The following is a 17,999-nucleotide window of genomic DNA, read 5'->3' as shown; positions in this document are numbered from 1 at the left end:
ACCACTTTGTAAAATAATCTGCTATCACCAGGGCATAGCGATTTCCTGACTTAGAAAGAGGAAGAGGGCCTAGGATATCCATTGCGACTCTTTCAAATGGAGCTCCTACGTTATATATTTGAAGAGAGCTCTTCCCTTTTTCACGAGGTCCCTTCTTGGCTAAACAAACCGTGCAAGTTCTGCACCAATTTTCAACGTCAGCTCGGCAGTGAGCCCAAAAATACCTTTCTCTGATCCTACCTAAAGTCTTATTAGAAGCGAAATGACCACCGACAGGTGAATCATGAAAGCTTGACAAAATCTCGGTTATCTTTTCTCTAGGAACCAGAAGCTGCCAACGAACCGACCTGGAGTCAGGTGATTCCCATTTCCTATAAAGCAACTGATCGAGGAGAAACAAGGAGTCCCACTGCGCCCAGTAAATTTTCAAAGACTGACTCATAGAAGATATTTCTTCCCACTGAGGCCTGACTCCTGTAGATTTCCAATTCCGAACTAAGAGAAGATCTGAATCTTTCCCCTGAGCGATAATCCAGTCTTCTTTATTTTCAACGAGAGAAATTTGACGAACGTTAAGCGAGGGATCTAGCTGTTTATTTAAACGAGAGCACTGTTTGCAATCGTCCCCGCACGGACGACGAGAAAGTGCATCAGCATTACCATGCAGAACTCCGGGACGGTGTTTAATTTCGAAGTCATATTGACCTAACCTCTCCAACCATCGAGCTACTTGGCCTTCAGGTGATTTGAACGAAAGAAGCCAAGTTAAGGAAGCATTGTCTGTCCGAATCAAAAATTTCCTTCCATAAAGATAATGATGAAAATGGCAAATAGATTTTACCATCGCTAATAATTCCCTACGGGTAACACAATAATTGCGTTCCGGTTTAGACAAGACCCGACTGAAATAACTAATAACGCGCTCTTGATTATCCTGAATTTGAGACAAAACCCCACCTATACCACAGAGAGAAGCGTCAGAATCGACGATGAATTGAGAATCGGTGATGGGATAAGCTAATATCGGTGACGAAGTTAATAATTTTTTAAGGAGAACAAAGGCTCCTTCGCATTCGGGAGTCCAATCGAAAACAACTTTAATTCCTGTAAGAGCATGGAGAGGTCTCGCTATAGAAGCAAAGCCCTTAACGAAACGTCTGTAATAAGTACAAAGTCCTAAGAAACTTTGAACCTTTGCTTTTGAATCGGGACGAGGCCAATTCAAGACCTTTTCTATTTTAGAAGGATCTGTCTTAACACCTTCCGCTGAAACGACGTGTCCGAGAAAAGATACTTCCTTTTTGAAAAAATGACATTTTTTGGGACTCATTTTTAGACCAGCTTGGGATAAACGACTAAAAACCTGCTTAAGATTTTCCAATTCCTCATCAAAAGTCTTACCAAACACAATGATGTCATCGAGATAAACTAAACAAATCTTGCCAGTCAGACCTTGAAGGGCAAATTCCATCGCTCTTTCGAAGGTAGCTGGTGCATTACAAAGGCCAAAAGGCATAACTTTAAATTGCCAAAGTCCACCTAACCCTGTGACAAAAGCTGTTTTCGCTTTGTCTAACGGATTCATTTCGACTTGCCAATAACCACTCTGTAAATCAATCGTAGAGAACCAACGGGCACCAGAAATTAAATCAAGGGTATCTCCTATCTGAGGAAGCGGATACGCATCTTTCTTGGTGATCTCGTTCAACTTCCTATAATCTATACAAAACCTCTTGGAACCATCTTTTTTATTGACCAAGACAATGGGAGAAGCCCACGGACTAGAAGACGGCTCAATAACATCTGCTGTTCTCATATCCTCTACTAATTTTTCAACTTCCCTGCGACCGTTTAAAGGAAGCCGTCTAGCTGCCTGTTTAATTGGAGCGTTATTCCCTACATCTATCGAATGCTTAGCTATGGTACATCTTCCGATGTCGGCAGAGTCTTTAGCAAAAGTCTCTTTAAAATCGTTAAAAAGGCAAACGAGACTGTTAGTCTGAGCGATATCTAAATCTTTAGAAGACCTAGTAAAGAGTTCCGTGAGATAAGAAGGAACGACTAATGAGTCCGACACATGTTCTAAAACGCGCAAAGACGAGAGAGTTTCTTTCTGTTCAGAAGAGTTAATAAACCTAGACGTTTCGAGGTTGATTTTACGGTAACCAGAACAGAGAGTCGAATCTCCGGTAGAAATGACGCAGTTGTGAGCGGAAAGAAAATCTACGCCTAAAATGCCTTCATCTTCTATATCAGCTACTAGAACTTCATGTGGGGATTGAACACAATCTGCTACTGTTACCTGCACGACCATCTTACCTACTACAGGGGTAGTTGCTCCGGTAGCAGTGCGAATAGACACAGAAGGAATAATTGAAGCAAGAGACGAAATCATATCAGGACGAACAACGGAAATTTCGGCTCCAGTATCTATCACCCACAAACAACTTAGTCCGTTAACGGAACCTTTAGCATATAGGCCGGTACGACGCAGGCCTCTAATCACGAACTGTGAAGCAATAGGGCTAAGGAACTTGGAAGAAACCGATGATATCCGCCCTTTCGAAACATCGGTAGCTAGTTTCCCGAATTCTGAGGAACAGAAGGTTGTGCTGCCCAAACCGGATTAGAGGTAGCCCTCTTGGAAGCATTTTTGCGCCACGAATTTTCCGCAGTCTTCAACTGACGGTCGAGTTTAAAACAATTCTTCGCGATATGTCCTCTTGCGCCGCAAAACTGGCACTCTGAGACAGGCCGATTGGAGTTTGATCTATTGTAACGAGAGAAACCACTATTTTTCCTTCCTGGAAGAGAATCTGAGCTAGGCTGATTGACTGAAGGACGGGACGAAGAATTTTCTGAAGGTTCGGCTTGGCTCAATCGATGAAGTTGACGCGAACCTAAATCTGCCTCGTTTATGGCTTCTAATTCTAAGCCCTTAATAATTGCTTCATGTAGAGAAGTTGGAGCTGCGAGCCTCAGATGATACCGAAGCTCCGGATTCCGAATTGCATTAATGAATTTCGCCCGAGCTATCTGATCTCTAGCCTTTTCTGTACAATCAGTAAGGGAATGTCGAGCGAGACGTTCGATGTCATTTCCGAGAGAGGCTAAATCTTCCTTGGGCCCTTGACGTCTATTTTCAAACTGAGTAAAATAAAGTTTGGAAAGATGTTCTTCGCCAAACCGGAGTTTAAGAGCCGCACAAATGCTGTCGAAATTTTCAGAATCCGAATCTGAAAGCGATCCAAGAACTACCAAAGCCGGACCGGACAAAGAAGCTGTCAAATTAGCTGCTTTCTGGGACGGATTCCAACCATTAACCTTACTAATCATGTTAAACTGACGTTCGTATAGACTCCAAGCAGACGAACCGTCATACGAACCGGGCTTCAAATTCGATTGTTTCGAGGGCAACTCTACAATACTCGCGGAAGGTACAGAGACCTGATTGAGTCCGAACGAGCTCTGAGTTTGCGGAGGGAGAACATTGACAGTTCCGCGTGATTTTAAAAAGGCCAGAAACTCTGACTGAATATCTACGCTAGGATGAGACGACGCGACAGGAGGCTCAACTACTTCCGAAATATCACGTGACGGAACATCGTGGCATCGCGGAAAAGAGCTAACCTGAGCTTGTCGCGAGACATGAACAGGTGGAAAATTTTTAGCAACAGGGGGAATTTCGCCTCCCCCATAAATAGCGTCAGACCTTGATTGATCCGGAATTGAATGAATGGAGGTCCTCCTTGCCGGGACCGGGACTGAAGGAAGTGAAGTCCTTCTACCTGGGGATGGAACTGGGCGTATCGGGAATTCCTGCGGCCGCTCCTGAAGCTTCTGCACACCTTGCAGGATCCCGATCAACGCCTGAGACACGATTTCTTGTTGTTGACGCTGTTGCAAGAGGAGTTCGTGCAGAAGATTCTGCTGTTCCTGTTGCTGCTGTTGTAGTAGTTGTTGATGTTGTTGTTGCTGTTGTTGATGTTGTTCTTGCTGCTGAATCTGACGCATCAGCAAATCTTGGTTTCCCTGGATTAGCTCTGCCAAGAGAGCTAGCTGGGGCTGGGGCTGAACCTCAGCTTCCGAACGACGAGAAATGGAAGGAAACGCTGGTTCAGGAGAACGCTGGCACGACGAAACGCGTCCGGCAGCTCGTCGCTCCGCGCGTGATGCTCTCGACGTAGGAGTTCGTTGCATTATTTTAAATACTTCTTTACACTCAAAATTCACTCAAATGGCACAGAAGAGATCCCGCTTCTGACACCAATGTTACAACGGGGGGAAATTACGAAAGATCTAAGAGAATCAAAGAGTTCTCTGTGCGATTTAAGCGAACGCCGAGCCAAAGAAGTCTCACGAACAAGGAATATTAAGAAAGAAAATAGATGTATTTGGACACAAGCTCTCTTTTTAAAGTCTAGAGACTGACTGTTTTTACAATAATATCGGTTGACGCAGCAACCTTATTCTTTTTAAAGACATAAGAGGTTTATATAAACGTCTTTTATCTATGATGACTACTAGATCATTTAAAAGGGGACAAAACGGGTGATTTCACCCTTTGTAACAATATAAAACCGATTATTTCCGAACAGTTTAATAGCTACGTATAATATTTTTGAAGTAAAATTTACAGCCGTTTTAATATTTGAAAGAGTAGAAGAAAAATTGAAAGAACATTCTCGAATGTAACTTCAATATAATAGTGATAAGTATGTAATTTTGAGTATAATTATCTCTGTAATTTTGACTCCAAACAAAAAAAATGTGTGTTATACATACCGGGCATTCCACGTCAACTCGACTAATGATTTTCCCTCACCATTTTCGATTCTTCCTACAACCGTTAACTTTTTACGATTATTCGTACCTGTCTATAATTGGCATTTATTAAAAATCCCAAATAATTCTCAACAATCTCAAATCTCATCCCGATCATTCTGATACCGGCCCGTGATGGGACGATTTGTTTCGATTTTTTCTAGCACTTGAAACGTTTTGACGAAATAAGAAGCCATGTTCCCACGTTCTGAAAATCCTCAAAAAATGACCAAAAATTCTGTATTCACCATTGAATCTTTCGACGCAAGAGTGCAGAATTTTTATAATTTTTTTTTTTTTTTTGTGCATTTTTGGAACGTTGAAACATGGCGTTTTGTTTATTCAAGATGTGTATACATATAGTGACAGAAAAAATCGAAATAAGTCGTCCCATCGTGGACCGATATCAGAATGATCGGGATGACGAACAAGATTTTTGAGATTTTTAAGAATGATAATTTTAGATATATTTGAATAATCATGAAAAATCAACTATTTTGGGGAATTACCTATATCGTGATCCACGAGAGTGGGGGAATCAACCGAACTTGATTTGACAGCGCGATCGCGGAACGAGGGCAGTTGGAATTTTGACGAGCTCCGAGTCGGTCGTGATAGCGGAAATTTATCACTGAACACATTGCTTTTCTTCGTCGACAACTATTGCTGCTACAGCTGTTTCAGCTGTAAGGCCAAAAACCTTTTTTTTTTCGTTGTAAATGCGTTTCGATTTGGGTTCTCCTGTCTCTGACCCCCGACATATTCAGTCCCGCATATCCTCGTCTGTTTTGCCTTAACGGTATTGAATGAGCGAAACATTAACGATTGTGAGAAAAAGTTTGAAAAAATTCAGCAGCGCTTCTTTGCGATTGGAAAATCGTATGTAAAATCCTCAAGCAAGTTAAAAATGGTGAGGGACAATCATTGGTCGAGTTTACACGGAATACCCCGTATGCTATTACCGTCTCGCATTCTTTTTCCTATCCCTTACTCGATTCTCCAGTACGTATAATCCCTAATGATGAAATGATTTCAGGGACTGCAACTAGGAACTTAATTTTGATAATAAATTGATTAAAGAATCATTTATGACTGTAACGCGATATTATAGAATCGAAACGTACAACCCATTTTTATATACTCACCTTCGGCAGTTGTATATTTTATAGACGTTATTCCGAATGAATGAATTATCATTTTTTCCCGACTAAATCCACATTTTTTCGACTCCTTTTCATTTGCAAAAACATTTTTACCCGCATTATCGTAACTTTCTTTTTTAAATAAACGTGTCATTTAACGCGTCTAAATCGTTATTCACAGCGTTTACAGCTGTAAAATTCTACCCCCACGTTAAGCTTGATCGTCAACAATCGACAACATGGCACGGTAACACGCCTCGACGTTGTTTTCCACAAGATATTTATTATTTTATTAGGCTCAGCATTCGTTCGAATACGTATATTATATTTAATATTGGGATAAAAAATTCAAGTCCGAAACGGCGATCGAAGACCAGAGTATGAATTTGAAATTTTATCGTGTTAACGCTGAAAATTGCGAAACGAGGCAATGAAAAAGTTTCGTACCTTAGATGTAGCGCTTGATGATCGACTGTTTGCGTTATGGGATATTCTAACTGCAGCTATTTATGGTCGGTATAACCCATAGTCGTTAAAGATGAACGACTTGATTTCGCACCGGTTTGTTTACTTTAAATTCGCTTCGAGTAAACAGAATCGTTGCATAAGTTTCGAGCAGAACTTAATTCACTTGGAAAAGTTTTTACCGAGATTTTTCAAAGCAACGGCAAAAGCTCTGCGGCTTTCTGTAATTATCTGAAATTATTCGGGCATTATCCTTTGCGACGTTCCCTCGTTCAGGATACTGAGAAATATTATCCCGACAATTTTATAACTAAGGAGGGTGTGAAGTGTCAAGTTATTACACGTCATATTCCTCCAGGCGGTTGATGTTACCGTAGCTCAGAGCTCGTTATCGCTTCGCGAGTCAAATTCAGGCACCGCGATTCCACCGGTCGGAAATAAATAACAAGAGAAAAGTGAACCAAAGCTGGCGGCTGGCCAGACGGGGTCGATAATATTTACCGACCGATTTATAAGGAAAAATGCTGTAACAATCCATCAACGAATTACGAAAAATCGAGCACACGATCGTTATTATAAAATTTCCTCACATTACGGCACTTTTTGAAACTGACTTTTTTTTTTTTGTTATCGAGGAATGGAATTAAAAGGAAAAAAGCCTAACCTGTTCCACGTTCAATAACTGGTTTTTACCCCCAATTAAAAGTCAACGTAGCGTATTCAAGTATTCACGGTTCTTGAAATACTCACAAATTCTGCATTTATAAAACTCTGAAAGGATAACGGGATTCTACAGTTGCAGATAACGGTCACACTTTTCTTGTTCTTTTTCTGCCTCATTTACTCCGTTTCTTGGTCATATTTTTCTTTTTCAACCTCCTTCATTTTCTTCAATGAAGTGAATCGAAAACGAAAGTGAGGCTGAATCTCAGTACTGTTCTTTGATTTTCACGCTTTCGTCTCGTTTTTTAGTTCGCGGTAGACTTCGAGTGTACAACGGCTGAACCACTCTCAGTGATTGATTTTCCCTGAGCGTTATTACACCTGGTGTTGGTCAAAAGTTTGGAGCTCACGATCAGAAGAAAACTTTGGTTTTGTTTGAGACTCGAACGATATTTCACGAGCCTTATCAAGTGTCACGCCCATCAGGAAAACCCAGAGCCTAACTGGCAAGTTTTATTTTTTTCGACTTTTCGCCAATGCCGAAAGACTTATTCTTTGACGCAGAAGGATTTCGACGTCGGGACTCACCATGAAAGCCTCGCGGAACTTGTTGGACATTATGTTGTAGAGGATGGGGTTGACGGTTGTCGAGAAGTAGTAAAGAACCCCGGAAATGTAGGTGAACAGCAGGTACAGAAAGGCCATCCAAGGGCTGTTGGAGCTTATGTGGTCCACCGTGTTAGTCCCATAGATCGCGATCAGCCTCTGGACGTGAAACGGTGCCCAGCAGATGAAAAACGCCACCACAACAGCCACTGGAATGAGAGAAATCATAATTCGCGCATCATTGTATCAACGAACATCGATGTATACCGACTGCTTACACAGGTTTGCCATTACGAAAACCATTACGAAAGACAGCGGTGCAAAGTACGTTCAACTTTATGCGAAGCATGTGCGATTGCATTTAGTACCAGCGATGCATTCAAGTTCCACGTGTGCCACGCGCAAGCTCGTAACTAATTGAAAACATCAGGTTCACAGATGCTCGATTCAACGATCAGTCAATAAAACGATGGAACGATGATACGTTGCAAGTGTAGCCCGTTTTAATGCGATGTGGTCAGAGCATCCGCCCCCGGCATTTTGTATGATCAGTGAAATAGGAAGACTGAGGGAAGGAAAACGCGTAGAGGACGAACGGAGTCGCTTAATTAATTCTCTTCACCTGAAAGAGAGGTAGACTTGGTGTTAATTATGCAGGTTAGTCGAACAGCACTTTGATTATAATTGACCACTATGCTGGCTTCGGATCAGAGACTGTAAATAGGCTTTATTACGCGTTGAATCGTAATGACCAGGCACAACCCGGGTTCGTGAAAGGTGATTGAGGCGGTGATGTTACACGTGGTTTATGCGTGGAAAACTTGGGCAAGTCATTTTGCCAGTTGACAGCCGCCACTCAGCGTTCCCGCTGTATGAGAGACCAATAGCTCGATATTCCTTCGCAACTATGCTATTGATTTGCCAGTCAAAGAACACATTATGTGCCACAAGAGTGTAATTAAAAATGCTAATTCGTAACCGTCTCACGTCCATACCGTGTCACGAATTTATCGCACTTGCGAAGTTTGCGCGAATCGGATCTCGTCGTCTGTGCAGGACAGTGTGATGTTATGGTATTACGAGTGCTGAAAATCATTGCCCACATATTCAACATCGTACAAAAGAGGCGTAACGAGCCACGTGAGCCGTAACGACCACCTGATCATGGCTAATGGATCCGTAATTGAACAGGGTCCTTAACACTAAACGAATCGGCACTTCAGATATCCGATGATGATATTCTTACCATGTAACGAAACCAACATTCGACCGGACCTGTGTTCATTTTTCTTTTCTTGTCGAGTCTGTATTCTTTTCGACTGTCTCCATCATCCATGTTCGATCGTGTCTTTATCTTGGCTAATATTTCGCATCGGTAATTTGAGCTAATATTTGAGCCAATTTTTACGCTCGAAGATCGCTTCAATTTATGCTCCACGCATTTTCACGACGTCTTACATCGATCGGTTCTTCGTCCGAAATTATAACTCGTACGCATATGTGATTATTCCTGGATATCGATGAGGCATAAATTATCAAGGGTCAAATCGCGTTCAATTTAGCCGAAAGTATTGTGTACCTGGAATATATTCATCCCCGAAAAAAAAAATACCCTTCGTCAATGTTTTGGGAACTAACAGTATTGCAGAAACGAGGCGCTAAGATTGGAACAAACGTTATCAAGGGGGTTGGTTTACCCCATTCGAACTTCACCTCCTGATGCGTTATGTATGTCTTCATGGTGCCTGGTGCCTTCGGGATTTTGACACGGAGTTACCTCGACGTGGCGACACGATTTTGTAACGAGAACTCGAAACACTTCGTCTCCTGTGGTCTCATGGGTTACCAACTAAATTAGTGAACTTTCGAACTGACGAAAGTTTGATGGGTGGGCGACGCCGAGCAATTTGGGTCCGTGGCATAGTCATTAATTGGAGACAAGAGAGACGGAGAGATGAGTATAATATTGACAGTGCCGAACAATTAGCCCACATCTCGGCGATAAAGGTGGTCGTTAGTTACGTATTCATCGAAACCATTAATTTACTGTTTGGTCTGTAAGGCATTCACGTTTCAACGCGTTTTCCGAAATTTTCCCCTGATCACATTGAACTCGTCGCCGATTCCGAGCTTTCGGAGGAAAATTGTTGTTTGTCGTATTTGCGGAACAGAACGTGCGGGGGCTTTTTAATTTGCTTTCAAGCGTCTCAACTTGGCCGATGACAATGTTGCGCGTGACGATTACGTTGATTGTGTGATTCGCACTAGAATATTCAAAGTGGACGAATAGAAGCAAATTTATTGCCGAAAATTGCCCATCGGAGAAGCTGCGTAATGTTTATTAACGTGAATAAATTAAATTTGTGCGCATAATTATCACGCCACATCCTGAATCATTATTAAAAATCAAACAACTAATTGGTATGCGTATTATAGGTATGTGATTTTGACGATTTGACAATGATTTGCCTCGAATATCATACGTTGCAGGTACGATGCGGTGCCGAATTTTTAGCGTGTATCGAATTCGAACCATCGCTCGTTCAGACTTGCAAATTCCGCGGAAAAATGTTATTCTATACATATATTACACACTCGAATTTATTTACTTGCGAGCTGGTGCGCAGACCCGTATAATCCTCTATCTTTCCTTGAGCTGAATTTTCATTACGCGAACCATTAGCAAGTGTACGTTGCAAAACAAAGACGTGCCTCGGATAATTAACGAAAATTTCGAACTCAAAGGCAGGCTGTAAACCGTGCAGCAGCTGTTGAGCACATCCAAATATGCAAGGGACGTCATATTTTATATTCTCTGTTCCTTCGGCACTTTAATTTTCTAAAATTATCATCATCGTTATTATTTTGTTCGCTCAAAACGTTGTTCACTCTGCTCAGTTGAGTGCGCAATCGTTATAACGCCGAAAGTTTGTCGCGTGTTTGTAATTTTATTCATAAACGACAAACTCACTGGCAACGTTGTTAATGAGGAGGAGTCACGACCCTTTTGATCTTCCTGGATAAAAAGTAAGAAAAAAAATTACTTGCACGCTTTGACGGTGATTTTTAAGATATACGCGTCCGTTCAAGGAAGTTACTGTAGGCAATATACGGAACAAGCTTGACAAACGAGCAATTACAATTCAATTTACATGATTTATTTCAATATCTAAACATATGTGTGTATGTATATATGTATATCTCACCCACGGCTTCGCGTCGCTGTATTATGTATACATAGGTATGATGTACGCAGTGCATATAGTACCTGATGTCAAAAAAAGATATGTTGAAAATTTTTTGTACCCTGCTATTAAATTTTTGGCATGCAGATGAGCTGGCTTCTTTCAATTTTTCAGTAATACGCAGCACGCGTACCGATATATTTGTATAAATTTTGTGAACACGCGCGAGATTCGTGTGGTTAATGGCGCATGAGCAGCCACGTAATTAAAGCGATCATATCGGGTGATTTTATATATGTTCAGCTGTACAATAAACTGCAGGCGCGACACGTCGAGGCTTCGATCTTGTATCTCCCTTTTTCTTTTTAGAATCGATCAGCACGCTGAGAACGAGTTATCTTATCCTTTCGCTAAATCGAACTATTACGCGTATACAAGCGATTCGAACGAGTGTGAAAAGAATGAAATTAAAAATACAACCGAAGTAAATAAATAACAGATCATCGGGTGTCTGCTCGTAGATAACGTAAACAAATTCCAACCATCTCATACGGCCGGTTTATAATGGCTTCGCACTGTACAATTATAATAGCTTTTGACCTCATGTTCGTCGATATATAATGAAAAACAAATTTATTTACGACGATTGTTTTACTCAGCCTGCAGCAAAAACTGGTCACGCTTGCTTCGGCGTTAAAAAAAAAAAACGGTTAACGCCTGCATCGTTATACTCATTTTGCAATCGTAATTGTACGATATATTCGACGCTTCATGTTATGTTCACTTGCTCGTGTATCATCTAAAATCGTTTCGTGATACGCAAGTGTTTCCGTGAAAGAATAATTCATTATTTTGTCCTTTTCCTTTTCTACTATTTTTATTAATCATCCTTTCTGCTAATTATGATTGTAAACAGAACAAATCGAACATACTTACTAAAGAATAATACCAAGATGAATATTCGTAATGACAATTTTTCCGAATGCTAATTTGTTTACTTCTTTTTTTTTAAATATCCTGCTCTCCATTACCAGTCCTGTGTCTAGACCCATGTTTCGCCTGGCCGACATTATCTACCACATATGCTAGTCATACATATCATTAAAACTTTAGCCGCAGGCATTTTTCAAGCGCATGAGCGTTGTTTATTATAACCACTGCGGTATAAATCCGCGGGTTTATGAATCAACGTCGATTTTATTTTTTTTTTTGTTTCTTGAAAATAAAAATTAGCAGACAATTAACTAGGATTCAAGTAAATCGGGAATCCCCGTGAGGTTTGTTTATGACTTATAATGTACTCAATTTCGTTATAACGATGCATCTGGATAGCCTTCGCATCGATAAAATGTCGATAAGGCAGCAAATACCAAATAGTTAAATTTGCAAAAATTTGTAGCTTTAAAAAACGAATGATTCCGAATTTCCGCTCACCTCCAGAGCTACGAACAAGAATTTAATCGCATAATGGAAGGAAAGAAACTGCAGCACCTGTGTAAAAACTGCTGCATGGGTAAAATACATGCAGCGATTATTCAGCTCCAGGTAATGTTCGGACCTCAGGCAACGCACGCGATTAGAGGTGTTGACCTTGATACACATTCAAGGGAAAAGCCGACTTGTACCGCGGGCCTTTCCCGGTCACGATTGTGCCGCAAATTTTTATACCTCATTAAATGTTGAATGAAAAACTCTCGGAAGAATGAAATATCGAGAAGATTAGTCGAATGACGAAAAAATCGTGAAGCTAAAAAAATAACAATCGAATAATTAAACTGCATATTTCAGTTTAATCCCCCATTTCCCACGATAATTAGCATTTCCTGATTCTTTGAAAAATTTGTTTCTACTAATTTACTCATGTAATCAAAATCCGCGGCCGCGACTGAAAATCTACCTTACTTGAAAAATGATAACGATTAACAATCGGAATTTTATATTCCGGTTCAGTTTACCATTTCCAACGATAAGTAGGTGTTAAAATTGGAGAATATTCGGCTGGAAACGGAAAGTGAAAATAATCAACGTCGCATTTATCGACCTCAAAAAGCTGCAGTTGGATGTACTTGCGGTTAAAGTCAAATCGACAGATATACGTTGAAGGTAGGAAAGAAGTGTAATAAAAAGCGAAAGCTGAGCCAGCTGCCGAAATATGTTTCGTTTGAACTTGTTGAATGGTACCAAGAAAGCTGAGAGCAAGAGATGTACGAGTTTGCTGAAAGCTTGTAAAGCCTAAATCTACTTGAAACGTCGCAGTCGGGGCAATACACGCAACGACGTTTCGACGAAGCAACGTGTAAGAGCTTTTTAAAGAGTCTCAAAGAGTGTTACAAGTTGCGAAATAAGACTCGACGCTTATTCCGATACAGCGTTTTTTTTTCCATTGGCAAAAAAAGCAACTATTACATAGCGGTTCAAAAACAAGTTTCCCTCGCTTTGTGATAAATCTGTATAATAAATAATCCATGACGAAGAATTACAGAGATTCATTCACTCGCAAAAATTGGATGCCATCGTCACGTAATTTCACATCTAATTTCCGGTTTAATCCCCTGTCAGAGTTTACAATCTACAATTTTGGCTAAAACTTTGATTACTCGTCACATTCGAAGCGTTAGAACAATAATTTGCAAAACCGCAAACTAATTTCGAACGCTGAAATGGACATGTGCAAAAACAAAAAAAAAAGTAGCGCTTCAATGAGGAGGGGAAAAATTGGAGAAAAAAAAGAAAACCACGCGGCTGTCTGTTGCGGTTGATTATGAAAGAGGTTTTTTTCTCGGCAGACCTTATTATACGATAATTCAATTTGCTACGTAAGTACGTCTCTATAAATGAAAGATATCACCACCCCGCGCCTCTTTCGTTTTACTGTAAAACCACTCCCCCAGGTAATAATATTTTCTCTTGTCCCGCGTGGGTTTAATTTTGATTACATGCGTGCGCATATTATATAATACTTATTTTTTCGAGACAGGTTTTCCGTCAGATTTTCACGATACTTTTATCATGCAGGGAACGGGGTGAAGATTAAATAAAAAGAGGATAAAATTTTCAATCATCTTGATGTACGAGTATGACATTTTCCTGCTGTAGCAATTTTGATACATTGGTGGAAACGATTATATTTTCACCGCATCACGTTTATCTAGGTTGATCATAAAATAATGTTGAATAATTTGACAGTAATCCTTCCAGAAATCTAACGAAGGTTTTCGAAATCAAATATTCCTCGGAAACTTTACTTACTCGTGTGAAAAAATTCGAATACTAAATCTTCGAGAACAACCATGTATAATTGTCGATAAATTTGGACTCGAAAAAGTGTCTGTAATTCGAAGAGAAGCAAATGTTACAAAAAAACGTAATTGTACTGTAATAAGAGGCGAGGTAAAAAGAATGATAAAAGAAAATCCTCTGCGACCATTATACGAAAAAGGCATCACGCTGTTGTGTTTTTTTTTCTTTCCTTCTCGCCACTGCGGACGAAGAACATCAAAGCGAGAAATAACTATACCCATTAGATTTCAGTACATTTGTACAATACGTTATACGTTATAATATAAATAGCTAGTAGGTTATTCGGAGAAAAAAATTGAACAAATCTGGAAATGAATGTTGATTCAGAATACGAAAAGAAATGACGGTAATTGGATGAAAATGTATGTCGTTGAACGGATTAAAATGCTCTTTGAAGAATGATCCATACGTGGAACGAAAATTGGTTGTGGGCCAATCTGGTCGTTATCTACGCGTAATGTACCTTTAAGCTCTACTTATTGTTAGTAATTACCCGAAATGACAAGCCTGTGAAGCTGCACGTGCTCAGGGCGTCCAACTAAGTACTCATTCGTGTTTTCGGATAGCGCGCTTCCTGGCAACGTACTTGAGCTTTATAAAGTTCACCGAGTCTCTCGTTGTGTGGATAAATAATTCAACCGAAGCACCTGGAGGGTTTTCAGGTATAATGTAACAAAATCCGTAATTGGCTGACGGTTGACTTTTCATATATTGACGTTTCTCGGAAATGATTAAGGATAGTTGATTCGCTCCGTTGGCGGGATCCAATTTCACTTCACCTGCGCATATTGGCGATTAAGAGAAACCAGGATACTCGGAAATCTCGAAGCGACGGTTCAACTTTAGACAAAACAAGGATTTGGGCTTGAGGGCTTTCGGGGAAGTTGTGGCCGGCAGCGCAATGATGGAAGGTACTTATCGCTAATTCACTGAAATAGACCGTGACAGATGTACCCAGGGCTCGATTGCCGGAGGCAAGGAATACTAAAGCCTTTCGGATCCCGTTTACTCTCGACGCGAACAAGAAGGACGCGTCAAGATTCGATCGGGCGGATAGTAGTTTATCCCCAGGTTCTCGGGATTTCAAACTTAAAAATTTTCGGAAGCGCTAAGCTCAAATTTTTTGCTGGCGAAACTTAAAAGTGAACAAATCGCAACTTTGACGAAACATCAACGTAGCGTGTGGTTCGAAACACGACGCTCAAAGTTTCGAAAATTCGAAAATGAGGAAATTTACAAAATCTGAAACACTGAAATTCCGAACGATCGAAAATTTTCATTTCTGTGAATTTCTAGCTTGATGAAATTTCACCACTTTGATCTTTCTTTGTTTCAGATCTGCGATATTTTTACGTTCGGAATCCTGGTCATTTTGATTTTTGGGTTTTCTGATTTTTTACACCCACTCGTTGAATAAGCCACGTGGTGCGAGTGTATTTTAACTTTCGGGATTTTACTCTGCCGATACTTTATCTTTCGGAATTTTTCTTTATCGAAACCCTGTGTCTCAGATCTTGACCCGTCGGTTTTCCGACCATTCGAAACTTTGTTGTTTCGTAAAAGTTTGAATTTTTCACTTCAAGTTTCGTCACCAAATAAGTAAGAATTTGGGTCTTTTGAAACTTTTCAATTTCGGAACTTCAACCCCACCCCGACTGTCGGGACAAGTGCAAACTTCGTGTGTTTGACAAATGGACCGTGAGTTTGCGAATTAGGCACAATTTTTTTCAACTTTACATTCGTAATGCTTTGTCTTTGCTCCTTTTCGTTACTTCATTTGCCTCTCACGGAACTTGGCAAATTTAGAATATTATCTTTCAACGAAAATTTTCGGCTACAATTATCATTGAGAAAAAAAAAAAAAAACTTTTCTTCGAAAGCAGAGCTGATCTATTCTCGGAGTTAGTAAAACAGCAAATTTTCTATAATTACAAAAGCATCAGAGATGCGGAATCGATGATATTCTGCAAAAAAAATCGCACATCGAAGAAACGAGATTTCATTTTGGGTGCCTGAAAAGTTAAACAAAATTTGAAAACTCCGTTTCCGGATAAGACTTCCTGGAAACTCTGAGCGGGAATAATTAACTTCGACTGAAGAGCACAACGAGGTTCCAAAATTGTCCCTAATGCTATTTGGTACGGAGATACAAACGTCATGCCGTCGTCGTAAGCGGGCAAAATTGGCTCACCGTAAACTTCGAGTTGAAAAGTACAGCGCAATGTACATTAACGGGTGTAATTTGGCCGATTTCGAGAGCTGCCAACTTGGCGAAGAATCTTCTCCCGGGTATTACATTATGCTTTGGCAAATTCCGCGAGGATCTGAAATTGCGACAATATTCATCGCCGTGTCAACATTCCAGAGATACAATATTCCAATGGACGCGTAATTCTCCAATTTACGATTGAATAGAAGAAACGTGTCGATTATTAACAACCGACGTGATAAAGTTTGGCAAAACATTATCGACTCGATACAATAACGAGGGTCAAATATTATCGTCATTGTGTAACGAGCCTTGAGCCGTTTTACACCCATGAGAATTACCCTCATAATACGAATAAGTAACTAACGATTAACGGTACTAATCTCAACGACAAGTCTGCGCAAAAATTGCCACCTCTTACGGCATGGATTGCAAAATAGTGCATTTTTACAAGCTATCTTGACCCGAGACAACAAAGATTCCTCGAATAAACGCCTTTCTGGCGTCTTTAGCCGTTTTTTCAGCCCGTTTGTAAGTTTTTTTTTTTTTTTTTTTATTATTATTTTCGACTCTTATTCTTTTTCGCGAATATTTAAATACAGCCCAATCCGGTCTAAGTCTTAAATCAGCAAGCGTCAGAATTATTATTACAATTATTACCATCGACTCTTTTTCCACGTATGATAGATTCTCCAAAATATCTGAATCACCGTCTATAATTGTGTCGATACAGAATTGTTCGTAAAATAATGAAACATTAAATTTTCCTGAACAAATATTTGCATCGTACGGAAAAGATTAGATGTGTCTTATGTTCGCTTACATGATTGAAACGATTTTTACAACTGACAATAAGGATGAAGATTTTTCTAAGTAATCTAATGTAAACCAATGTAACAATGTGTTTAATTTTTGACGTACATACAAACTCACCAGAAGAGGTTTTCGGAAAACGATTTTTTCAACGTAAATATTTAAAACCAATCGTTCAAGCATAACGGATATGTTCGATTTAAGGCGAATAAAAGATAAAAAGAAGAAAATAAAGAAAAAGAAAATTTTCACGGTCAAAGTTTTTGTCTCTTCTCTTTGTAAAACGATATTTCAAATATATATTTCATATTCTCGACAGATCCTATATTACTTATTATGTACGTATGTATCAAATTTATCTGTCATCCTTAAATTAATGGAATTTAATACATAAGTCGAAAAACTCGTTTAAGAAAACCTCTTCTCGCGATAAAATTGAAGAACGAAGGATACCCAATCAATATACAATTTATCGTTTCGGCCATGATGAAATCACGATGATCGACAAGTCTTTTTTCTGCTTCTCTTTTCTGCTCGCATAACAACGCCGTTATTTTCACCTGATCGCGTTCGTTACTCAACGGACGGAATAGATACGCAGAGATAAAAGTCGCTAGATATCGTTATACGTGAAACGACCAGATGCAGGTTGAACCTAATAAATGTAGATAAAATATACATTATTCGCACGCACGCGAGTGTGCAACGTCTGTCTGCGTGAATTGATTGCGCCACCTATATCGCTGTAATCTCTCGTTTACAACGCACGTTTCCCGTACATCCAACCTGACT

The 17,999-nt window shown here is 39.9% G+C and overlaps 1 protein-coding gene across 2 annotated transcripts in view; it reads right to left on the bottom strand.

The window, feature by feature from the left end:
* LOC124306497 (pyrokinin-1 receptor-like) overlaps positions 1-17,999 on the bottom strand; it is a 28,709-nt gene that overhangs the window by 5,968 nt on the left and 4,742 nt on the right. For both annotated transcript variants that reach the window (XM_046767289.1, XM_046767300.1), the window contains one exon: positions 7,683-7,909. In XM_046767289.1, the coding sequence (XP_046623245.1) occupies positions 7,683-7,909 (227 nt within the window). The remainder of the gene's footprint in view (positions 1-7,682; positions 7,910-17,999) is intronic.

The sequence above is a fragment of the Neodiprion virginianus genome, chromosome 1, assembly GCF_021901495.1.
Source record: "Neodiprion virginianus isolate iyNeoVirg1 chromosome 1, iyNeoVirg1.1, whole genome shotgun sequence".
Taxonomy (NCBI): domain Eukaryota; kingdom Metazoa; phylum Arthropoda; class Insecta; order Hymenoptera; family Diprionidae; genus Neodiprion; species Neodiprion virginianus.
This window is presented reverse-complemented; position numbering and strand designations above follow the sequence as displayed.